The following is a 17,636-nucleotide window of genomic DNA, read 5'->3' as shown; positions in this document are numbered from 1 at the left end:
CAGAAGGAATGTTACCAGCTCCTCTTTGTCCCTCTGGTAGAATTTGGCTGTGAATCTGTCTGGTCCTGGGCTTTTTGTTTTTTCTTTCTTTGTTTTTTGTTTGTTTGTTTGTTTTTGTGTTTTTTTGTTTGTTTGTTTGTTTGTTTTGGTTGGTAGGCTATTAATTACTGCCTCAATTTCAGAACTTGTTATTGGTCTATTCAGGGATTCAACTTCTTCCTGGTTTAGCCTTGGGAGGGTGTATGTTTCTAGGAATTTTTCCATTTCTTCTAGTTTTTCTGGTCTATTTGCTTAGATGTGTTTATAGTATTCTCTGATGGTAGTTTGTATTTCTGTGGGATCAGTGGTGATATCACCTTTATGATTTTTTATTGTGTCTATTTTTCTCTCTTTTCTTCTTTATTAGTCTGGCTAGTGGTCTATCTATTTTGTTAATATTTTCAAAAAAGCCAGCTCCTGGAGTCATTGATTTTTTTGAAGAGTATTTCCTGTCTGTATCTCCCTCAGTTCTGCTCTGATTTTAGTTATTTCTTGTCTTCTGCTAGGTTTTGAATTTGTTTGCTCTTGCTTCTCTAGTTCTTTTAATTGTGATGTTAGGATGTTGATTTTAGATCTTTTCCACTTTCTCCTGTGGGCATTTAGTGCTATAAATTTCCCTCTAAACACTGCTTTAGCTGTGTCTCAGAGATTCTGGTATGTTGTGTCTTTGTTCTCATTGATTTCAAAGAACTTGTTTATTTCTACCTTGATTTCGTTATTTACCCAGTAGTCTTTCAGGAGTAGATAGTTCAGTATCCATGTAGTTGTGCGGTTTTGAGTGAGTTTATTAATCCCGAGTTCTAATTTGATTGCACTGTGGTCAGAGAGACTGTTTCTTATGATTTTTGTTGCTTCATATTTGCTGAGAAGTGTTTTACTTCCAATTGTGTGGTAGATTTTAGAATAAGTGTGATGTAGTGCTGAGAATAATGTACATTCTGTTGATTTGAGGTGGAGAATTCTGTAGATGTCTATTAGGTCTACTTGGCCTAGGGCAGAGTTCAAGTCCTGAATATCCTTTTGAATTTTATGTCACATTGATCTGTCTAATATTAACAGTAGGCTGTTAAAGTCTCCAACTATTATTGTATGGGAGTCTAAGTCTCTTTGTAGGTCTCTAAGAACTTACTTTATGAATCTGGGTGTTCCTGTATTGGGTGCATATATATTTAGGATAGGTAGCTCTTCTTGTTGCATCAATCCCTTTACCATTATGTAATGCCCTTCTCTGTCTTTTTAAAATCTTAATTGGTTTAAAGTCTGTTTTATCACAGACTAGGATTGCAACCCCTGCTTTTTTTTTTCTTTCCATTTGCTTGGTAAATCTTCCTCTATCCCTTTATTTTGAACCTATGTGTGTCTTTGCATGTGAGATGGTCTCCTGAATACAGCACACTGATGGGTGTTCACTCTTTATCCAGTTTGCCAGTCTGTGCCTTTTAACTGGGGCATTTAGCCCTTTTACATTTAAGGTTAACATAGTTATGTGTGAATTTGATCCTGTCATTATGATGCCAGCTGGTTACTTTGCCCGTTAGTTGATGCAGTTTCTTCATAGTGTCGATGGACTTTACAATTTTTTATATTTTGGTAGTGGCTGGAACTGGTTTTTCCTTTCCATATTTAGTGCTTCCTCCAGGAGCTCTTGTAAGGCAGGCCTGGTTGTGACAAAATCTTTCAGTATTTGTTTGTTTGTAAAGGATTTTATTTCTCCTTGGCTTGTGAAGTTTAGTTTGGCTGGATATGAAATTCTGGGTTGAAAATTCTTTTCTTTAAGAATGTTGAATATTGTCCCCTACTCTCTTCTGCCTTGTAGGGTTTTTGCAGAAAGATCCACTATTAGTCTGATGGGCTTCCCTTTGTGGGTAACCCGACCTTTCTCTCTGGCTGCCCTTGACATTTTTTCCTTCATTTCAACCTTGGTGAATCTAATGATTATGTGTCTTGGGTTTGCTCTTCTCAAGGAGTATCTTTTTGGTGCTCTCTGTGTTTCCTGAATTTGAATGTTGGCTGGTCTTGCTAGGTTGGGGAAGTTCTCCCGGATAATATCCTGAAGAGTGCTTTCCAACTTGGTTCAATGCTCCCCATCACTTTCAGGTGTACCAATCAAACGTAGATTTGATCTTTTCACATAGTCCCATATTTCTTGGAGGCTTTGTTCATTCTTTTTCATTGTTTTTTCTCTAATCTTGTCTTCTTGCTTTATTTGGATAAATTGATCTTCAATCTGGGATATCCTTTATTCTGCTTGATCAATTTGGCTATTGATACTTGTGTATGCTTCACGAAGTTCTCATGCTGTGTTTTTCAGCTCCATCACGTCATTTATGTTCTTCTCTAAACTGGTTATTCTAGTTAGCAATTCCTCTAACCTTTTTTCAAGGTTCTTAGCTTCCTTGCATTCGGTTAGAACATGCCCCTTTGGCTCGGAGGAGTTTGTTACTACCCACCTTCTGAAGCCTACTTCTGTCAATTCGTCAAACTCATTCCCCATCCAGTTTTGTTCACCTTCCTGGCAAGGAGTTGAGATCCTTTGGAGGAGAAGAGTCATTCTGGTTTTTGGAATTTTCAGCCTTTTTCCACTGTTTTTTCCTCATCTTCGTGGATTTATCTACCTTTGGCCTTTGATGTCAGTGACCTTCGGAAGTGGTTTGTGTGTGGACATCCTTTCTGTTGATGTTCATGCTATTCCTTTATTTTTGTTAGTTTTCCTTCTAATAGGCCCCTCTGCTGCACGTCTGCTGGAGTTTCCTGGAGGTCCACTCCAGACCCTGTTTGCCTGGGTATCACCAGCAGAGGCTGCAGAACAGCAAAGATTGCTGCCTGTTCCTTCCTCTGGAAGCTTCATCCCAGAGGGGTACCCACACAATACCAGCTGGAGCTCTCCTGTTTGAGGTGACCATAGACCCCTGCTGGGAGATATCTCCTAGTCAGGGGGCCCAGGCGTCAGAACCAGTTGAGGAGGCAGTCTGTCCCTTAGCAGAGCTAGATCACTGTGCTGGGAAATCTGCTGCTCTCTTCAGAGCCAGCAGGCAGGAACGTTTAAGTATGCTGATGCTGCACCCACAGCTGTCCCTTCCCTCAGGTGCTCTGTCCCAGGGAGATGGGACTTTTATCTGTAAGCCCCTGACTGGGGCTACTGCCTTTCTTTCAGAGATGACCTGCCCAGAGAGGAGGAATCTAGAGAGGCAGTCTGGCTACAGAGGCTTTGCTGAGCTGTGATGGGGTCCACCCAGTTTGAACTTCCTGGCAACTTTGTTTGTTTACACTGTGAGGGGAAAACCTCCTACTCAAGCCTTAGTAATGGTGGATGCCTCTCCCCCGCACCAAGCTTGAGTGTCCCAGGTTGCCTTCAGACTGCTCTGCTGGCAGCAAGAATTTCAAGCCAGTGGATCTTAGCATGCTGGGCTCCATGGGGGTGGGATCCACTGAGCTAGACCACTTGGCTCCCTGGCTTCAGCCCCCTTTCGGGGGGAGTGAAGGGTTCTGTCTCACTGGTGTTCCAGGTGCCACTAGGTTATGAAAAAAAAAAAAAACTCCTGCAGCTAGCTCAGTGTCTGCCCAAATGGCCACCCAGTTTTGTGCTTGAAACCCAGGGCCCTGATGGTGTAGGCACCCAAGGTTATCTCCTGGTTTATGGGTTTTGAAGACCGTGGGAAATGTGTTGTATCTGGGCCAGAGTGTAGAGTTCCTCATGGCACAGTCCCTCACCGCTTCCCTTGGCTAGGGAAAGGAGTTCCCCAACCCCTTGCACTTCCCGGGTGAGGTGACACCCCACTCTGCTTCTGCTTGCCCTCTGCGGGCTGCACCCACTGTCTAACCAGTCCCAATGAGATGAGCTGGGTACCTTAGTTCAAAATGCAGAAATCATTTGTCTTCTGCATTGATCTCTCTGGGAGCTGCAGACCCGAGCTGTTCCTATTCAGCCATCTTGCCCTGGACACTTTTCTAGAATTTTTTAAATTATGTTAAGTGGTTGAAGCAAAATTTAGTAACACTGTCTAATGTAGTTCTCAATGTATGTGGAGAGAATATTTAAGACAATTATAAATGCAGATAATAAAGATATGTAAAGGAAGCAAAATTTTATACATTTCACTGAAACTGGTGAAATATCAACACCAGTACACTGGGCTAAGTGTTTAAATGGTTTAAAATAATATACAATGTAATACTTAGAGCAACCACTAAAAAGCCATAGTAAGAGATACAAGCAAGGGTACTAGAGACAGATTAAAGTGGAATTCTAAAACATGTTCAAGTAATCCATGGGAAAGCAGGACAAAGAAAACAGGGAAACAAAAATTAGAGACAACAAACAGGAAATAAAACAAAATGACTGATCTAGCCCTAACATAACAATAATTGCAACTTATCTAAATATACAAAATAAATAAAAGACAGAGATTGAGAGGATAAAGAAAAAAAATCCCACTCCCGTATCTATAAGATACTCACTTCAAATAAAATGAAAATTTTGCGCATATATATGTATATATATGATAGTAAAAGGTTGGACAATAATCAAACCACACAAACATTAATCAAAAGAAAGTTAAAGCCATGCTAAAAGGGAAATTGTAGCACTAAATGCTTATATTAGAAAACAAGAGAGGTTCCAAATCAATAACCTAAGTTCCTATGTCAAGCACCTAGACAAATAAGAGCAAAATATACCAAAAGCAAGCAAAGATAGGGCGTAATACAGATAAGAACAGAAACTTATCATTTTTGTGGTAAGACCATTAAAATTCATTCTTTTAAAACAGAAATCAATGAAACTGAAAACAGAAAAACAATAGCGAAGACCAATGAAACTAAAATCTGCTTATTTGAAAAAGTCAATAAAATTGATAAGCCTCTGACAAGATTGACAAAGAAGAAAAACAGAAGACACTAATTATTAATATCAGGAATTAAATAGAGAATAGCAGTACAGCCATCAAAAGGATAAAATACTATAAACAACATGAACAACTATACATGCATAGATTTGACAACTTAGATGGAATGTACTACTTCTTTGATAAACACAAGATACCATAACTCACCCAATATAAAATAAATCATTTGAAGAGCCCTGTAACTATTAAGGAATTGAATTTAGTTTTTTTATTCCCCTAAACCAAATCTCCAGGCCCAGATATTTTCACTGGAGAATTCTATCGAATGTTAAAAAGGAATTAGCAACAAATATTCAGAGTCTTCTAGAAAATAGAAATGGAAGAAACATTTCCTAACTCATTTTATAAAACTTGTATTACCCTGATATCAAAACCGAAGAGAGTACCGAAAAAAAGAAAGAAAAGAAAACTACAAACCTACAAACCAATGTGTCTCATGAACTTAGACGCAAAGATCCTCAGAAAGAGTTTTCAAAAAAAAAATAGACCTGGAATGCACGTTGGATGGATATCCCACCACCAGAGATAATATCAAGAATGGCTCCCAGATTCAGGTTTTGAGGAGCATATGTGTTCCTCAAACCACCATCTATAATACAGACTGTTTGTCACTAAAAATAATATTTCATTTAATTTTCATAAACATTATACCAGGTTCAATACTTTGGTGATCAACAAAGACCTGAGACCAAATATCAAACTTAGAAATTGGTGTCACCAGACAAAACTAGATTATCTTTAGGTTCATTTGTTGGAAAAACATGTACTCTTCTCTTTAGTCATATTTTCTTAGCATCTATCTTTTTTTTTTTTTTTTTTTTTTGAGACGGAGTCTTGCTTTGTTGCCCAGGCTGCAGTGCAGTGGTGCGATCTCAGCTCACTGCAATCTCCACCTCCTGTATTCAAGCCATTCTCCTGCTTCAGCCTCCCAAGTAGCTGGGATTACAGGCATGCGCCAACATGCCCGGCTTATTTTTGTATTTTTAGTAGAGAGACGGGGTTTTACCATGCTGACCAGGCTGGTCTCAAATTCCTGACATCAAGGGATCCGCCCACCTCAGCCTCCCAAAGTGCTGGGATTACAGGCGTGAGCCACCGCGCCCAGTCCTTATTATCTGTCTTGATCTGTGGTCTCTCCCTTCCTCATGGGGAATTTACTGTTCCAGTGGTCTCTAGTCTTCCACAATTCTGGAAAAGTAAGGAATTGGCCTTTCCATTTCTCCTTGCCAATGATGAGATAGGGTGTGTGTGGTAGGAAAGAGGGTGGAATGGAGAAGAGGAAGGCAAAAACTATGAGATAGAGTCAGATTGTACTAAAGTGCTGAGGGGTAAATAAGGGCATTCTATAGAAGGGAATAATATTTCCAGAATGTGTTCCCAGATGCTAGTCATTCAATATACTTTTTGGTGATCTCACTAAACTGAAATATAACCCTAGTCTAATAAAAGAATCATCAACTCTTAGGAAAGAGGATTTTAATTTGGGACTTTCTGTTCTTAATCAAGGGAAGCAACCTAGGAAGCTGTTTGTTAGTGTTGATTTCACACATCCACGCTTGACCCCATCTCACCTGCAGAATGTAGCGAATTTGCTGTTTTGTAAACTCTGATAATCCTTTAGGAATCAATGATTCAATGTCTTCCAACTGTAAGAAAAAAAGGCTTATCCATGGAACAGATACATGTCAATCTTAAGAAAAGCAATCCACAGACTTTTGTGTAATGGGACATATTTTAGGAATATTAAAAGATTAATTCACTTTTTGAGAAACAGTTTCTATGAGTTTAATTTCTAGCCTTATCAGTTCTTATTTTAAAAAATCAATTATATTACAAACAGTATAAAAATAATCCTGAATTCCACGCATTCGAGGGAAAACCTTTAGGCAACCAATGAGAAGTTCCATTTAAAAAAAAAAAAAAAGATGAAATTAAAACAAAAGCAAAATGGTCTATTAAATACCTTTACACACTTTATTCATTGTATATTTTTAAAAACTGGAAGTTTTTTTGGGTGATATGACATTCTAGAAGTTCATTTTTGAAATAATGAAAACTTTGGGAAATAAAAATTAAGGGTGTTGCAGGTTTTACTGAGAATTTACATAGAGCTGTGGTGACTTTTGAAAGATTGTAATGTTGCCACCACAACACTGAAACAGCTTCAACTAATTTTAAGTGAGGAGCTGAAGGGAAGTATTTCTTAAAGGTAATTTAGGAATTACTGAATAATTGTAATGAATGCAGTATACCAGTACACTGGAAAAAACGATTAAAATCACAAAAGAGGGAACTGTGCTTTTTATTGCATTGAAATAGGTTTTTCTCTATTTGATTATTCTATTAAAAGCAATTATTAAGATAATATGCATATGTACTAGATTAATACTTGAACATATTTTTACTTTAAGTTGCTGACTGGCATGGCACATACAAGGTTTTGAAGCATATTAAAACTAAATTTGCTATTTAATTAATCATATAGATTTCAGTTTTCTAAAGCAGAGAATATGTGGTCAGTGAAATAAGTCTTGTACCCCATAAATAAATGCACCTACTATGTACACACAGAAATGAAAAATAGAACATTTCAAATAAATATTGCAATAAGCATAGACAAATCACAAAGTGACAGTTGATAAAACTTTTTTGTGAATGATTAGTAGTTTTATAGTTATTATAAATATGTAATGTTTATATAATTTTAAAGGCAAAATGGCCACAAATTTTTTCACTTACCTGCATTTTCAGTCTAGTAAAGGTACTTAACTAAAAGAATATTATTATTGCAAATATCAGAATCTCTTATTACACTATATTCGATTTTCAACTATTTTTGCACTTACCTCATCTGTAGACTCAAAGTCTTGTTTGCTGCAAGAACAAAAAAAATGATAGACAACTTTAGGAAAGTATATTCACTGATCATATATAAATGCTAGTTTTCTATTAATTGTATCTTACTTTTTGAAATATAAGAGGACTTATTCAATTTATAAGCACAAGTGAAAATATTAAAACTAAACTGGCACTTTTACTTAGTTTGACTAAAATATTTTTTCTGGAATTAGCAGATCTATTAAAAATGAACATCTGAATAACAAAATAATAAAATATACAGAAGTGGTTAGTACCATCCGTTAGCACCAGTTTAATTGTGGCTAGATTAGAAGTCCCCTGTGCTTGGCAATAAATGCTACTTGGGTGAATAAATAACAAAAATAGCTTTTCTCTCTCTATTTCCACTTTCATTTTCTCCTTCTTGTATCTTTCAGTGCTGATTCCATCTTCTCTCCACAGTGTTTTCAAGTTCTTCATACCCTATTTAATAAAATCAAAGCTTGCAAGAAAAGCCTGAATAACTCATTTAATCTATACTAGAGTATATTTGGCAATGACTAGCTTGAATGATATTTGAATATTTACATAGGGACAAAGCATTAAGCAAAATGATCAAAATTCTAGTGGGGTAATAGAATTTCCAGCATCATAATGAGGATTTGGTCACAGGGCTTGAAAGACCCTTTGTGGAGCCATGATAGGTAGGAAAATGCTGAAGAAGATTTGTTTCTGGTTATACCAGACTGGCACTTGCTCCTTTGGGAATGTTGAAAACTGGAAAGGATACATTGATACTGTTGTCTGGGGCAAGACCCAGGCCTTCATTTTTGCCAACTTGTTCCCACTCTTCTTGATGGAAGAATTAGGCCCAAAATATATATGGTAAACATACTTCTCAAACAAATGAACAGAAAACAGTAAACATGGGTTCTGACAGCAAGGCATAATATTTATTTTATTTTAAAATAATTAACTTGACTTTATTGCCTAATAGAATTTTATCATGAAAACATTTCAAGATTGATTTGTGTCTTCTTTTTTTTAACTTTTAAATTAAGTTGAGGGGTACATGTACAGGTTTGTTATATAGGTAAATTGCATTTTGTGGTGGTTTGGTGTACAAATGATTTCATCACTGAGGTAATAAGCACAGTACCCAATAGGTAGTTTTTTGATCCTCATCCTCCTCCCACCCTCCACCCTCAAGTAGGTCTGTTGTTCCCTTCTTTGTGTCTGTATGTACTCAATGTTTAGCTCCCACTTATAAGTAAGAACATGCAGTATTTGGCTTTCTGTTTCTGCATTAGTTTGCTAAGAATAACAGCCTCCAGCTCCGTCCATGTCCCTGCAAAGAACATGATCTCATTCTTTTATATGGCTATATACTATTCCATGGTATAGATGAACCACATTTCCATTATCCAGTCTAAATACCGTCAGTGGGCATTTAGGTTGATTCCACGTCATTGTTATTGTGAATAGTGCTGTGATGAACATAGGTGTGCAAGTGTCTGTATGGTAGAACGATTTATATTCCTTTGCGTATTGTTGAAAACAGTTTGGCAATTAGTCCAAGAACTTAAAACAGAATCAGCATTTGATTCAATGAATTTCTGGGTCAAATGGTGATTCTGTTTTAAGTTGTTGGACAAATTGCCAAACTGCTTTTCACAATGGCTGAACTAGTTTAGATTCCCACCAGCAGTGCATATTCATTACCTTTTCTCCACAACCATACCAGAATCAGTCATTTTTTGACTTTTTAATAACAACCATTCTGACTGGTGTGAGAAGGTATTTCATTGTGGTTTTGATTTGCATTTTTCTAATGTTCAGTGATGTTGAGGTTTTTTTCATGTGCTTGTCAGCTACATGTATGTCTTCTTTTGAAAAGTGTCTGTTCATGTCATTTGCCCACTTTTTAATGAGGTTGTTTGGTTTTTGCTTGTAAGTTGTCAAAAAGAAGTGTGGCAATTTTTCAAAGACCTAAAGACAGAGATACCATTCTACCCAGCAATCCCATAACTGTACATATACACAAAAGAATATAAATAATTCTACTGTAAAGACACATGCTTGTGTAAGTTCATTGCAGCACTATACTATTCACAATAGCAAAGACATGGAATCAACCTAAATGCCATCAGTGATAGACTGGATAAAGAAAATGTGGTACATATACACCATGGAATACTACGTACCCATAAAAAACAAGATCATGCCCTTTGCAGGGACATGGATGGAGCTGGAGGCCATTATTCTTAGCAAACTAACACAGGAACAGAAAACCAAATACTGCATGTTCTCACTTATAAGTGGGAGCTAAATGATGAGAACACATGGACACATAGAGGGGGAACAACACATACTAGGGCCTATTAAAAGGTGGAGGGTGGGAGGAGGAAGAGGATCAGGAAAAATAACTAATGGGTACTAGGCTTAATACATGTGTGATGAAATAATCTGTACAACAAACCCCCGTAACACAAGTTTACCTATGTAACAAGCCTGTACTTGTACTCCTGAACTTTAAAAAAATATTTAAATTCCTTATAGATTCTGGATATTAGACCTGTGTTGGATGTATAGTCTGCAAATATTTTCTTCTCTTATTCTGTAGATTGTCTTTTAAGTCTGTTGATAGTTTATTTTGCTGTGCAGAAGGTCTTCAGTTCAATTAGGTCCCATTTGTCCGTTTTTGTTTTTATTGTAATTGCTTTTGGCATCTTTGTCCATGAAGTCTTTGTCAAGACTTAGGTCTAGAATGATATTTCCTAGGTTATCTTCGAGAGTTTTTATAGATTTTGGTTTCAGGTTTAAGACTTTAATCCAACTTGAGTTAATTTTTGTATATCGTGTAAGGAGGGTTCCACTTTCAATATTCTGCATATGGCTAACCAGTTATCCCAGCACCATCTATTGAATAAGGAGTCCTTTCCCCATTGCTTATTTTTGTAGATTTTGTCAAAAATCAGATAATTGTAGGTATTTGGCAATATTTCTGGGATCTCTATTCTGTTCCATGGGTCTATGTGTCTGTTTTTGTAGCAGTACCATACTGTTTTGGTTATTGTTGCCTTGTAGTAGAGTTTTAAGTTGGGTAATTTGATGCCTTCAACTTTGTTATTTTTGCTTAGGATTGTCTTGCTATTCCAGTCTTTTATGGTTCCATATGAATTTCAAAATAGTTTTCTTTAATTCTGTGAAGAATGACATTGTTAGTTTGATAGGAATAGCATTGAATCTGTAAATGGCTTTGGGCAGCCATATTGTCATTTTGATAATACTGATTATTCTTATCCACTAGCATGGAATGTTTTTCTATTTGTTGGTGTCATCTCTGATTTCTGTGAGCAGTGTTTTGTAATTCTTATTGTAGAGGTCTTTTACTCCCTGGGTTAGCTGTATTCCTAAGTATTTTACTCTTTTTGTAGCAATCGTGAATGAGATTGTATTTTTGATTTGGCTTTCAGCTTGGATATTGTTGGTGTATCGAAATGTAGCTGATTTTTGTACATTGATTTCACATCCTAAAACTTTGTTTAAGTGGTGTATCAAATCAAGGAACTTTTGGGCAGAGACTATGGGGATTTCTAGGTATAGAATCATATTGTCTGCACAGAGGGATAGTTTGACTTCCTTTCTTCCTGCTTGAATGTCCTTTATTTCTTTCTCTTGCCTGAGAGCTCTGGCTGGGACTTCCAGTGCTATGTTGCATAGAAGTGGTGAGAGAGAACATTCTTATCTTGTTCTGGTTTCAAGAAGAATGCTTCCATCTTTTGCCCATTTAGTATGATGTTGCCTATGGGCTTATTAGAGATGGCTCTTATTATTTTGAAGTATGTTTCTTCAATTCTTAGTTTCTTGAGAGTTTTTAACATGAAGGGATCTTACATTTCATCAGAAAACCTTTTCTGTATCTTTCGAGTGATCATGTGGTTTTTGTTTTCAGTTCTGTACTAGCATTTATTGATTTGCATATGTTAAACCTACCTTGCCTCCCAGAAATAAAGCCTACTTGATTGTGGTGTGGATTAGCTTTTTGATGTGCTGCTTAATTTGGTTTGCTAGTATTTTATTGGGGATTTTTGCATCAATGTTCATCAAGTATATTGGCCTTAATTTTTATTTTTTGTTGTGTCCATGCCAGGTTTTGGTATCAGGATGATGCTGGTCTTATAGAATGAGTTAGAAAGGAGTCCCTCTTTCTTATTTTTTCAGAAGAGTTTCAGTAGAAATGATACCAACTCTTCCTTATACATTTGGTAGAATTTGGTTGTGAATCCATCTGGTTTGGGGCTTTTGCTATTTGCTAGGCTCATTATTACTGACTCAGTTTCGGAACTCATTATTGGTCTGTTCAGGGATTCAGTCTCTTCCTGGTTCAATCTTCAGAAGTTGTATGTTTTCAGGAATGTATTTGCTTTAGGTTTTCTAGCTTGTGTGCATAAGGGTGTTTGTAATAGTCTCTGAGGGATTTTTGTATTTCTATCCCCTTTTCATTTCTGATTGCATTTATTTGTATCTTCTCACTTTTTCTCTTTATTAGTCTAGCTAAAGGTCTATCTTTCTCATTACTTCTTTCAAGGAAACAGCTTCTGGATTCATCACTCTTTTGTACAGTTTTTCATGTCTCAATTTCCTTCAGTTCAACTTGAATTTGGTTATTTCTTGTCTTCTACTGTCTTTGGGGTTAGTTTTCTCTTGTTTCTATAGTTCCTCTAGATGTGTTTTTGGGTCGTTAATTTGAGATCTTTCTAACTTTTTGATATGGGAGGTTAGTACTATAAACTTCCCTTTTAACACTGCTTTGTTTGTATCCCAGAGATTCTGATACGTTGTATCTTTGTTGTGATTCGTTTCAAAGAATTTCTTGATTTCTGGCTTAATTTCATTATTTACCCAGAAGTCATTGGGTAAATAATGAAATTAAGGTTGTTTCACTTCCATTTAATTATATGGTTTTGAGTGATTTTCTTAGCATCAATTTCTATTTTTATTGTACTGTGGTTCAAGGGTGTAGTTGTTGTTATTTCATGGTTTTTTGTTTGTTTGTTTGTTTTTTGTATTTGCTGATGATTGTTTTATGCTCAATTTTTGGTCAATTTTGGAATATGTGCCATGTGCAGATGAGAAGAATGTATAGTCTGTTGTTTTGAGGTGGAGAGTTCTGTAGCTATCTCTTAGGTCCATTTTGTCAAGTGTTGAGTTAAGGTTCCGAATATCTTTGTTAGTTTTCTGTCTTGCTGATATGTCTAATACTGTCAGTGGAGTGTAACAGTCTCCCACTGTTATTGTGTTGTTATCTAAATCTCTTCATAGCTCTCTATGAACTTTCTTTATGTATCTTGATGTGCCTGTGTTGGGTGCATATGTATGTGGGATTATTAGGTCTCATATTGAGCCCTTTACCATTATGTAATGCCCTTTGTCTTATTTGATTTTTGTTAGTTTAAAGTCTATTTTCTCTGAAATTAGGGTTGCAACACCTGCTTTTTTCTGTTTTCCATTTGCTTCGTCGATTTTTCTCCATCTCTTTACTTTGAGCCTATGGGTGTCATTTTATGTCACATGAGTCTCTTGAAGATAGGATACCTTTGAGTTTTGCTTCTTTATCCAACTAGCCACCCTGTACCTTTTAATTGGGGCATTTAGCCCATTTGTATTCGAGGTTAGTATTGATCCTGTCATCATGTTGTTAGCTGATTATTATGTAGACTTGTTGGTGTGGTTACTTTATAGTAACACAGGCTCCGCCAGTGTTCCTGTATGCGTTTGCCCGCATATAGTATCACTGTCCTGTGTACTTAAGTGTGTTTTTATAGTGTTTAATAATGGTCTTCCTTTCCATATTTAGCAATTCCTTCAGGACTTCTTGTAAGGTATGTTTGGTGCTACCAAATTCCCTAAGCATTTGCTTCTCTGAAAATGATCTTATTTCTCCTTTGCTTATAAAACTTAGTTTGGCCAGATGTGAAATTTTTGGTTGAAAATTATTTTCGTTAAGAGTGCTGAATATAGTCCCCCATTCTCTTTTGGCTTGTAGGGTTTCTACTGACAGATCTGTTGCTGACTCAATGAGGTTCTCTTTGTAGGTGACCTGCCCTTTCTTTCCAACTGCCTTTTACATTTTTTTCTTTCATTTCGAGAATCTGATGACTATGTGTCTTGGGTGGTCTTCTTGTGAAGTATTTTGCAGAGGTTCTCTGCATTTCCTGAATTTGAATATTGGCCTCTCTAGTGAGGTTGGGGCGATTTTCGTAGACAATATCCTGAAATATGTTTTCCAAGTTGCTTCATTTTTCTGCCTCTCAGGCATGCCCAGGTGTCATAGAGGGTCTCTTTACATAATCCCTTATTTCTCAGAAGTTTTGTTCATCCTTCTTTGTTGTTTGTTCTTTTTCTCTGAGTTATTTTGTTGAGCCAGTCTTCAAGCTCTGAGATTTTTTCCCCCACTTTTGTCAATTCTGCTGTTAAAACTTGCAATTACATTATGAAATTCTTGTAGCACGTTTTTCAGCTCTATTAAATCAGTTTGGTTCTTTCTTATAATAAGCCATTTTGTCTATCAGCTCCTGCATTGTTTTATTGTAATCCTTAAACTCCTTGTATTGGGTTTCAATTTTCTCCTCTGTGTTGATGATCTTTGTTCTTATCCATATTCTGAATTCTATTTCTGTCATTTCAGCCATCTCATCCTGGTTAGGAACCACTGCTGGGGCACTAATGCAATCCTTTTAAGGTAGGAAGGCACTCTGGCTTTTTAAGTTGCCAGAGTTCTTGCACTGGTTCTCTCTCATCTTTGCGGGCTGATGTTCCTCCAATCTTTGAAGCTGCTGACCTTTGGTTGGTTATTTTTTTCTTTTATCCTGTTTGGTGTCCTTGGAGATTTGGTTGTAGTACAAGGTGAGTACGGTCGACTGGCTTCGTTTCTGGAGGATTTTAGGGGGCCAAGGCTCAGCTACGGACTCCTGAACTGCATGCTTGAATTCTGGGGGGGTGGTATTGGGCCAGACTTTGATATATGGCCCCTGAATGTTAGGAACTTGCCACACTGGAGAGGTTGAATTCTTCCCAGACCGCTGGTCACAACACTCCTATGGGTGGTGCCAGCCACCATACTCTATAGAGTGGTGGCAGTGTGATCCACCTTCGTTTGCACATGCCAACAGCAGTGGCAGTATGGTGGGGTGCACATTCATTGACTGCAACATGGAGATTGCAGGTGCAGGCGTGCCGGCCTCTGTGGTAGTGTTCACAGTGGCAGCTGTGGCAGCATGGTGGAGGTGGGGGAGGCATCAGGCTCCGCCAGTGTCCCTGCATGCGTTTGCCCGGCAGTGGTGTTAGCACAGGGGTGGGGCACTGGTAGCACTGAACTGCGCGCGCCCTTTGTGTGCGCGTTCACACAGGCGGCAGCTACTGCTGGGGGTGGGGGCGGGTCCACTGGTCTCCCCACATACTTTCACATAGACAGCAGTGTCCGTGCAGGTGTGGGGCGCTGGTGGGTGCTGGACTAGTGGTCTCTGAGCCGACGAATGCTCTGATGATAATGGCGGCACAGCAGGGGACTGGGGGGCGGGATGCACCGACGCTGGCAGCTGTGGCACAGCAAGATGCATGCGCACATTCATGCTAGTGGGAAAGGGGAGGCAAGGCCCGTCTGCACACACGCACTGTCAAAACGATGTGGAGGATGGGGTTGGCCATAGGAGAGTGCGTGCAACTAAGTGGCACGAGTGAGGCTGTTATGGGGAAGGACACGGGCAGACGGGTGCATGCCCACGGGGGCTGCTCCCCTGCCCACTAGAGCTCTTCACTGATAAAGTAGTGCCTGTCAGTGCAGGAGGTATGATGAGGGCCCCCAGGACACACCCCACCTGGGCATCTGAGGCTGCACTACAAGCAGGCAGAGCCAGTCTGGGGCTGCAGGAGAGGGCAGTAGACTGAGGGGTGTTCTGGCCTCTTCTCATGGGCAAGACTGCCCTGCAATGTTTAGGTCCAACAGTTTCCCTAGGGCTAAAGTGTCCTAGGGATGGGCATCCTTGGCTGTGTTCCACTACAGAGGCTCCCACACCAACCCTCTAGGCTCCACACTGACTGGAGTTCTGCCCCTACCACTTCTCTAAGCATGTCTCCCTGCCAACTCACGTGTTCATGGGAGTTGTGGAGTCTCCTGCTGGCAGGTTTCTAGAGGCCCATGCCAAGTGCAGGTTGCTCTTTACCTGCTCAACTCACTCCTTCCCGAGGAGTTGTTGGGGCCTAGAAAGGAGCCCCAGTGTGTGGGTAGCCCCGTTCAGGATTCCCAGCTTCTTTCCTCTTCAGCCCCCATAATATTTATTTTAAAGTAAAATAGTTTTTGTGTGTTAACTCCTACCACTACTTTCTTTGTAACGGCTTATGAGTAATATATTGCCTACAGAGACAAGTGGGTCACTTACTGTGCAAAAGCTCTTACACACACTTATAAAACTATATGAACTAGTGAGTAGAAAGATTACTGAAGGTTCCCTTTTCCAAGGCATGACTACATATGTGCAATTGTCTGCATGTACCTATGTGGTATTTCCTGTGTTGCCCAAAATCGAATTTATAGGGAGGCCCTAGCAAAAGTAGAAATAGCTTCTTGTTTTTTAATGCTTTACTAAAGTAACTACATGTATAGATGCAAAGCTAAAGCAAGTTAAAAATGTGAATCACAATGCAGTTTTAGTAGTCTTGCATTACTCTTAACTGGAATTATGATAATATTAATAGACCTTTGCATTTAAAAGATACTAATCCTTACTTCTTCCAATTCAAATGCCAACCTGATATACACGTCCCTAGTCACTTTTCTTTCTATAAATAAGAAAACAAAACAAAGAAACAAAACAAGGAACAATAAATAGCACTTAATATCAGAATTTTAAAAAGTTACCAGAATGGTTTCATGTGACAAATTTCTTTAATTTTTACCTTGCAGCCCACTAATTGCTGAATTGCACTTTGGAATAATAGGAAAAGTGTATACAAAAGAGGAGGGAAAGATGGAGAACGTGGAAGCAAAGAGAGCAGATTAGGGAGGTGGAAAAGTCGGTGGGGAGTATATCTTCATTCAACACTGGAAGATGGTGGCTAGAATTACATTGGGCAGAAAAAAGAACAGAGTGACACTCCCTGTATGCACAATCTTAAACAATTTGCCTAATATTACACATCTAGTGTTGCAAGGTTAAGTGATTTTCCTAAGGAAAATTGGTTCTCAGAGTGTGGGTTCTAGTCCCAGATTTTGCCACTTTTGCAGCCTCAGTTTAGTGGTCCTGAAACTTGATCATGTATCAGAATCCTCTGAAAAGCGTGTTGCTGAGCCCTCCCCACAGAATTTCTGATTCTTTAGGTCTATTTCTAAATGTTCACATGATGCGGATGCCACTTGTAACTAAATATCTTAACTAATTTATTGCTTTAACAAATGAATACGTATTTTTACTTGCCTGATACTATGCATTTAGTATGTATAAAAAAAAAAAAACTGTGACATGAACCCAGGATATGAACTCTGGATCTACAACAAGGGTACTTAAGACTATGTCCTATATACTTCTGAATTTTACAATGTGATACTTTGATAGAAATATTCACAGGGCATGGTTAATGCACAGAAGTAGAGCACCTAGACCAAACTGAAGATTTAGGGAAGGCTTTGCAGAAAAGTTCATAGATTATAGGTAAAGGAGTACTCAAAAATGTTGGAATCTATCTCAGGCACTTAGTAGCTGTGTGATCTTAATAACTTATTCTCTTTGGGTCTTCATCTGAAACTTTGTAAGGTTATCATGCAAATTAGGTAATATAGATAATGCCTGGCACATG

At 38.2% G+C, this 17,636-nt stretch overlaps 1 protein-coding gene across 2 annotated transcripts in view; it reads right to left on the bottom strand.

The window, feature by feature from the left end:
- Positions 1-17,636, bottom strand: part of POF1B (POF1B, actin binding protein) — a 113,226-nt gene that overhangs the window by 43,009 nt on the left and 52,581 nt on the right. For both annotated transcript variants that reach the window (XM_025372545.1, XM_025372544.1), the window contains exons 8-9: positions 7,790-7,817; positions 6,515-6,589 (exon numbers count right to left, since the gene is read on the bottom strand). In XM_025372545.1, coding sequence (XP_025228330.1) covers positions 6,515-6,589; positions 7,790-7,817 — 103 coding nt within the window. The remainder of the gene's footprint in view (positions 1-6,514; positions 6,590-7,789; positions 7,818-17,636) is intronic.

The sequence above is a fragment of the Theropithecus gelada genome, chromosome X, assembly GCF_003255815.1.
Source record: "Theropithecus gelada isolate Dixy chromosome X, Tgel_1.0, whole genome shotgun sequence".
Taxonomy (NCBI): domain Eukaryota; kingdom Metazoa; phylum Chordata; class Mammalia; order Primates; family Cercopithecidae; genus Theropithecus; species Theropithecus gelada.
The sequence above is the reverse complement of the archived record's forward strand: the minus strand, read 5'-3'. Positions and strand labels throughout refer to the sequence as shown.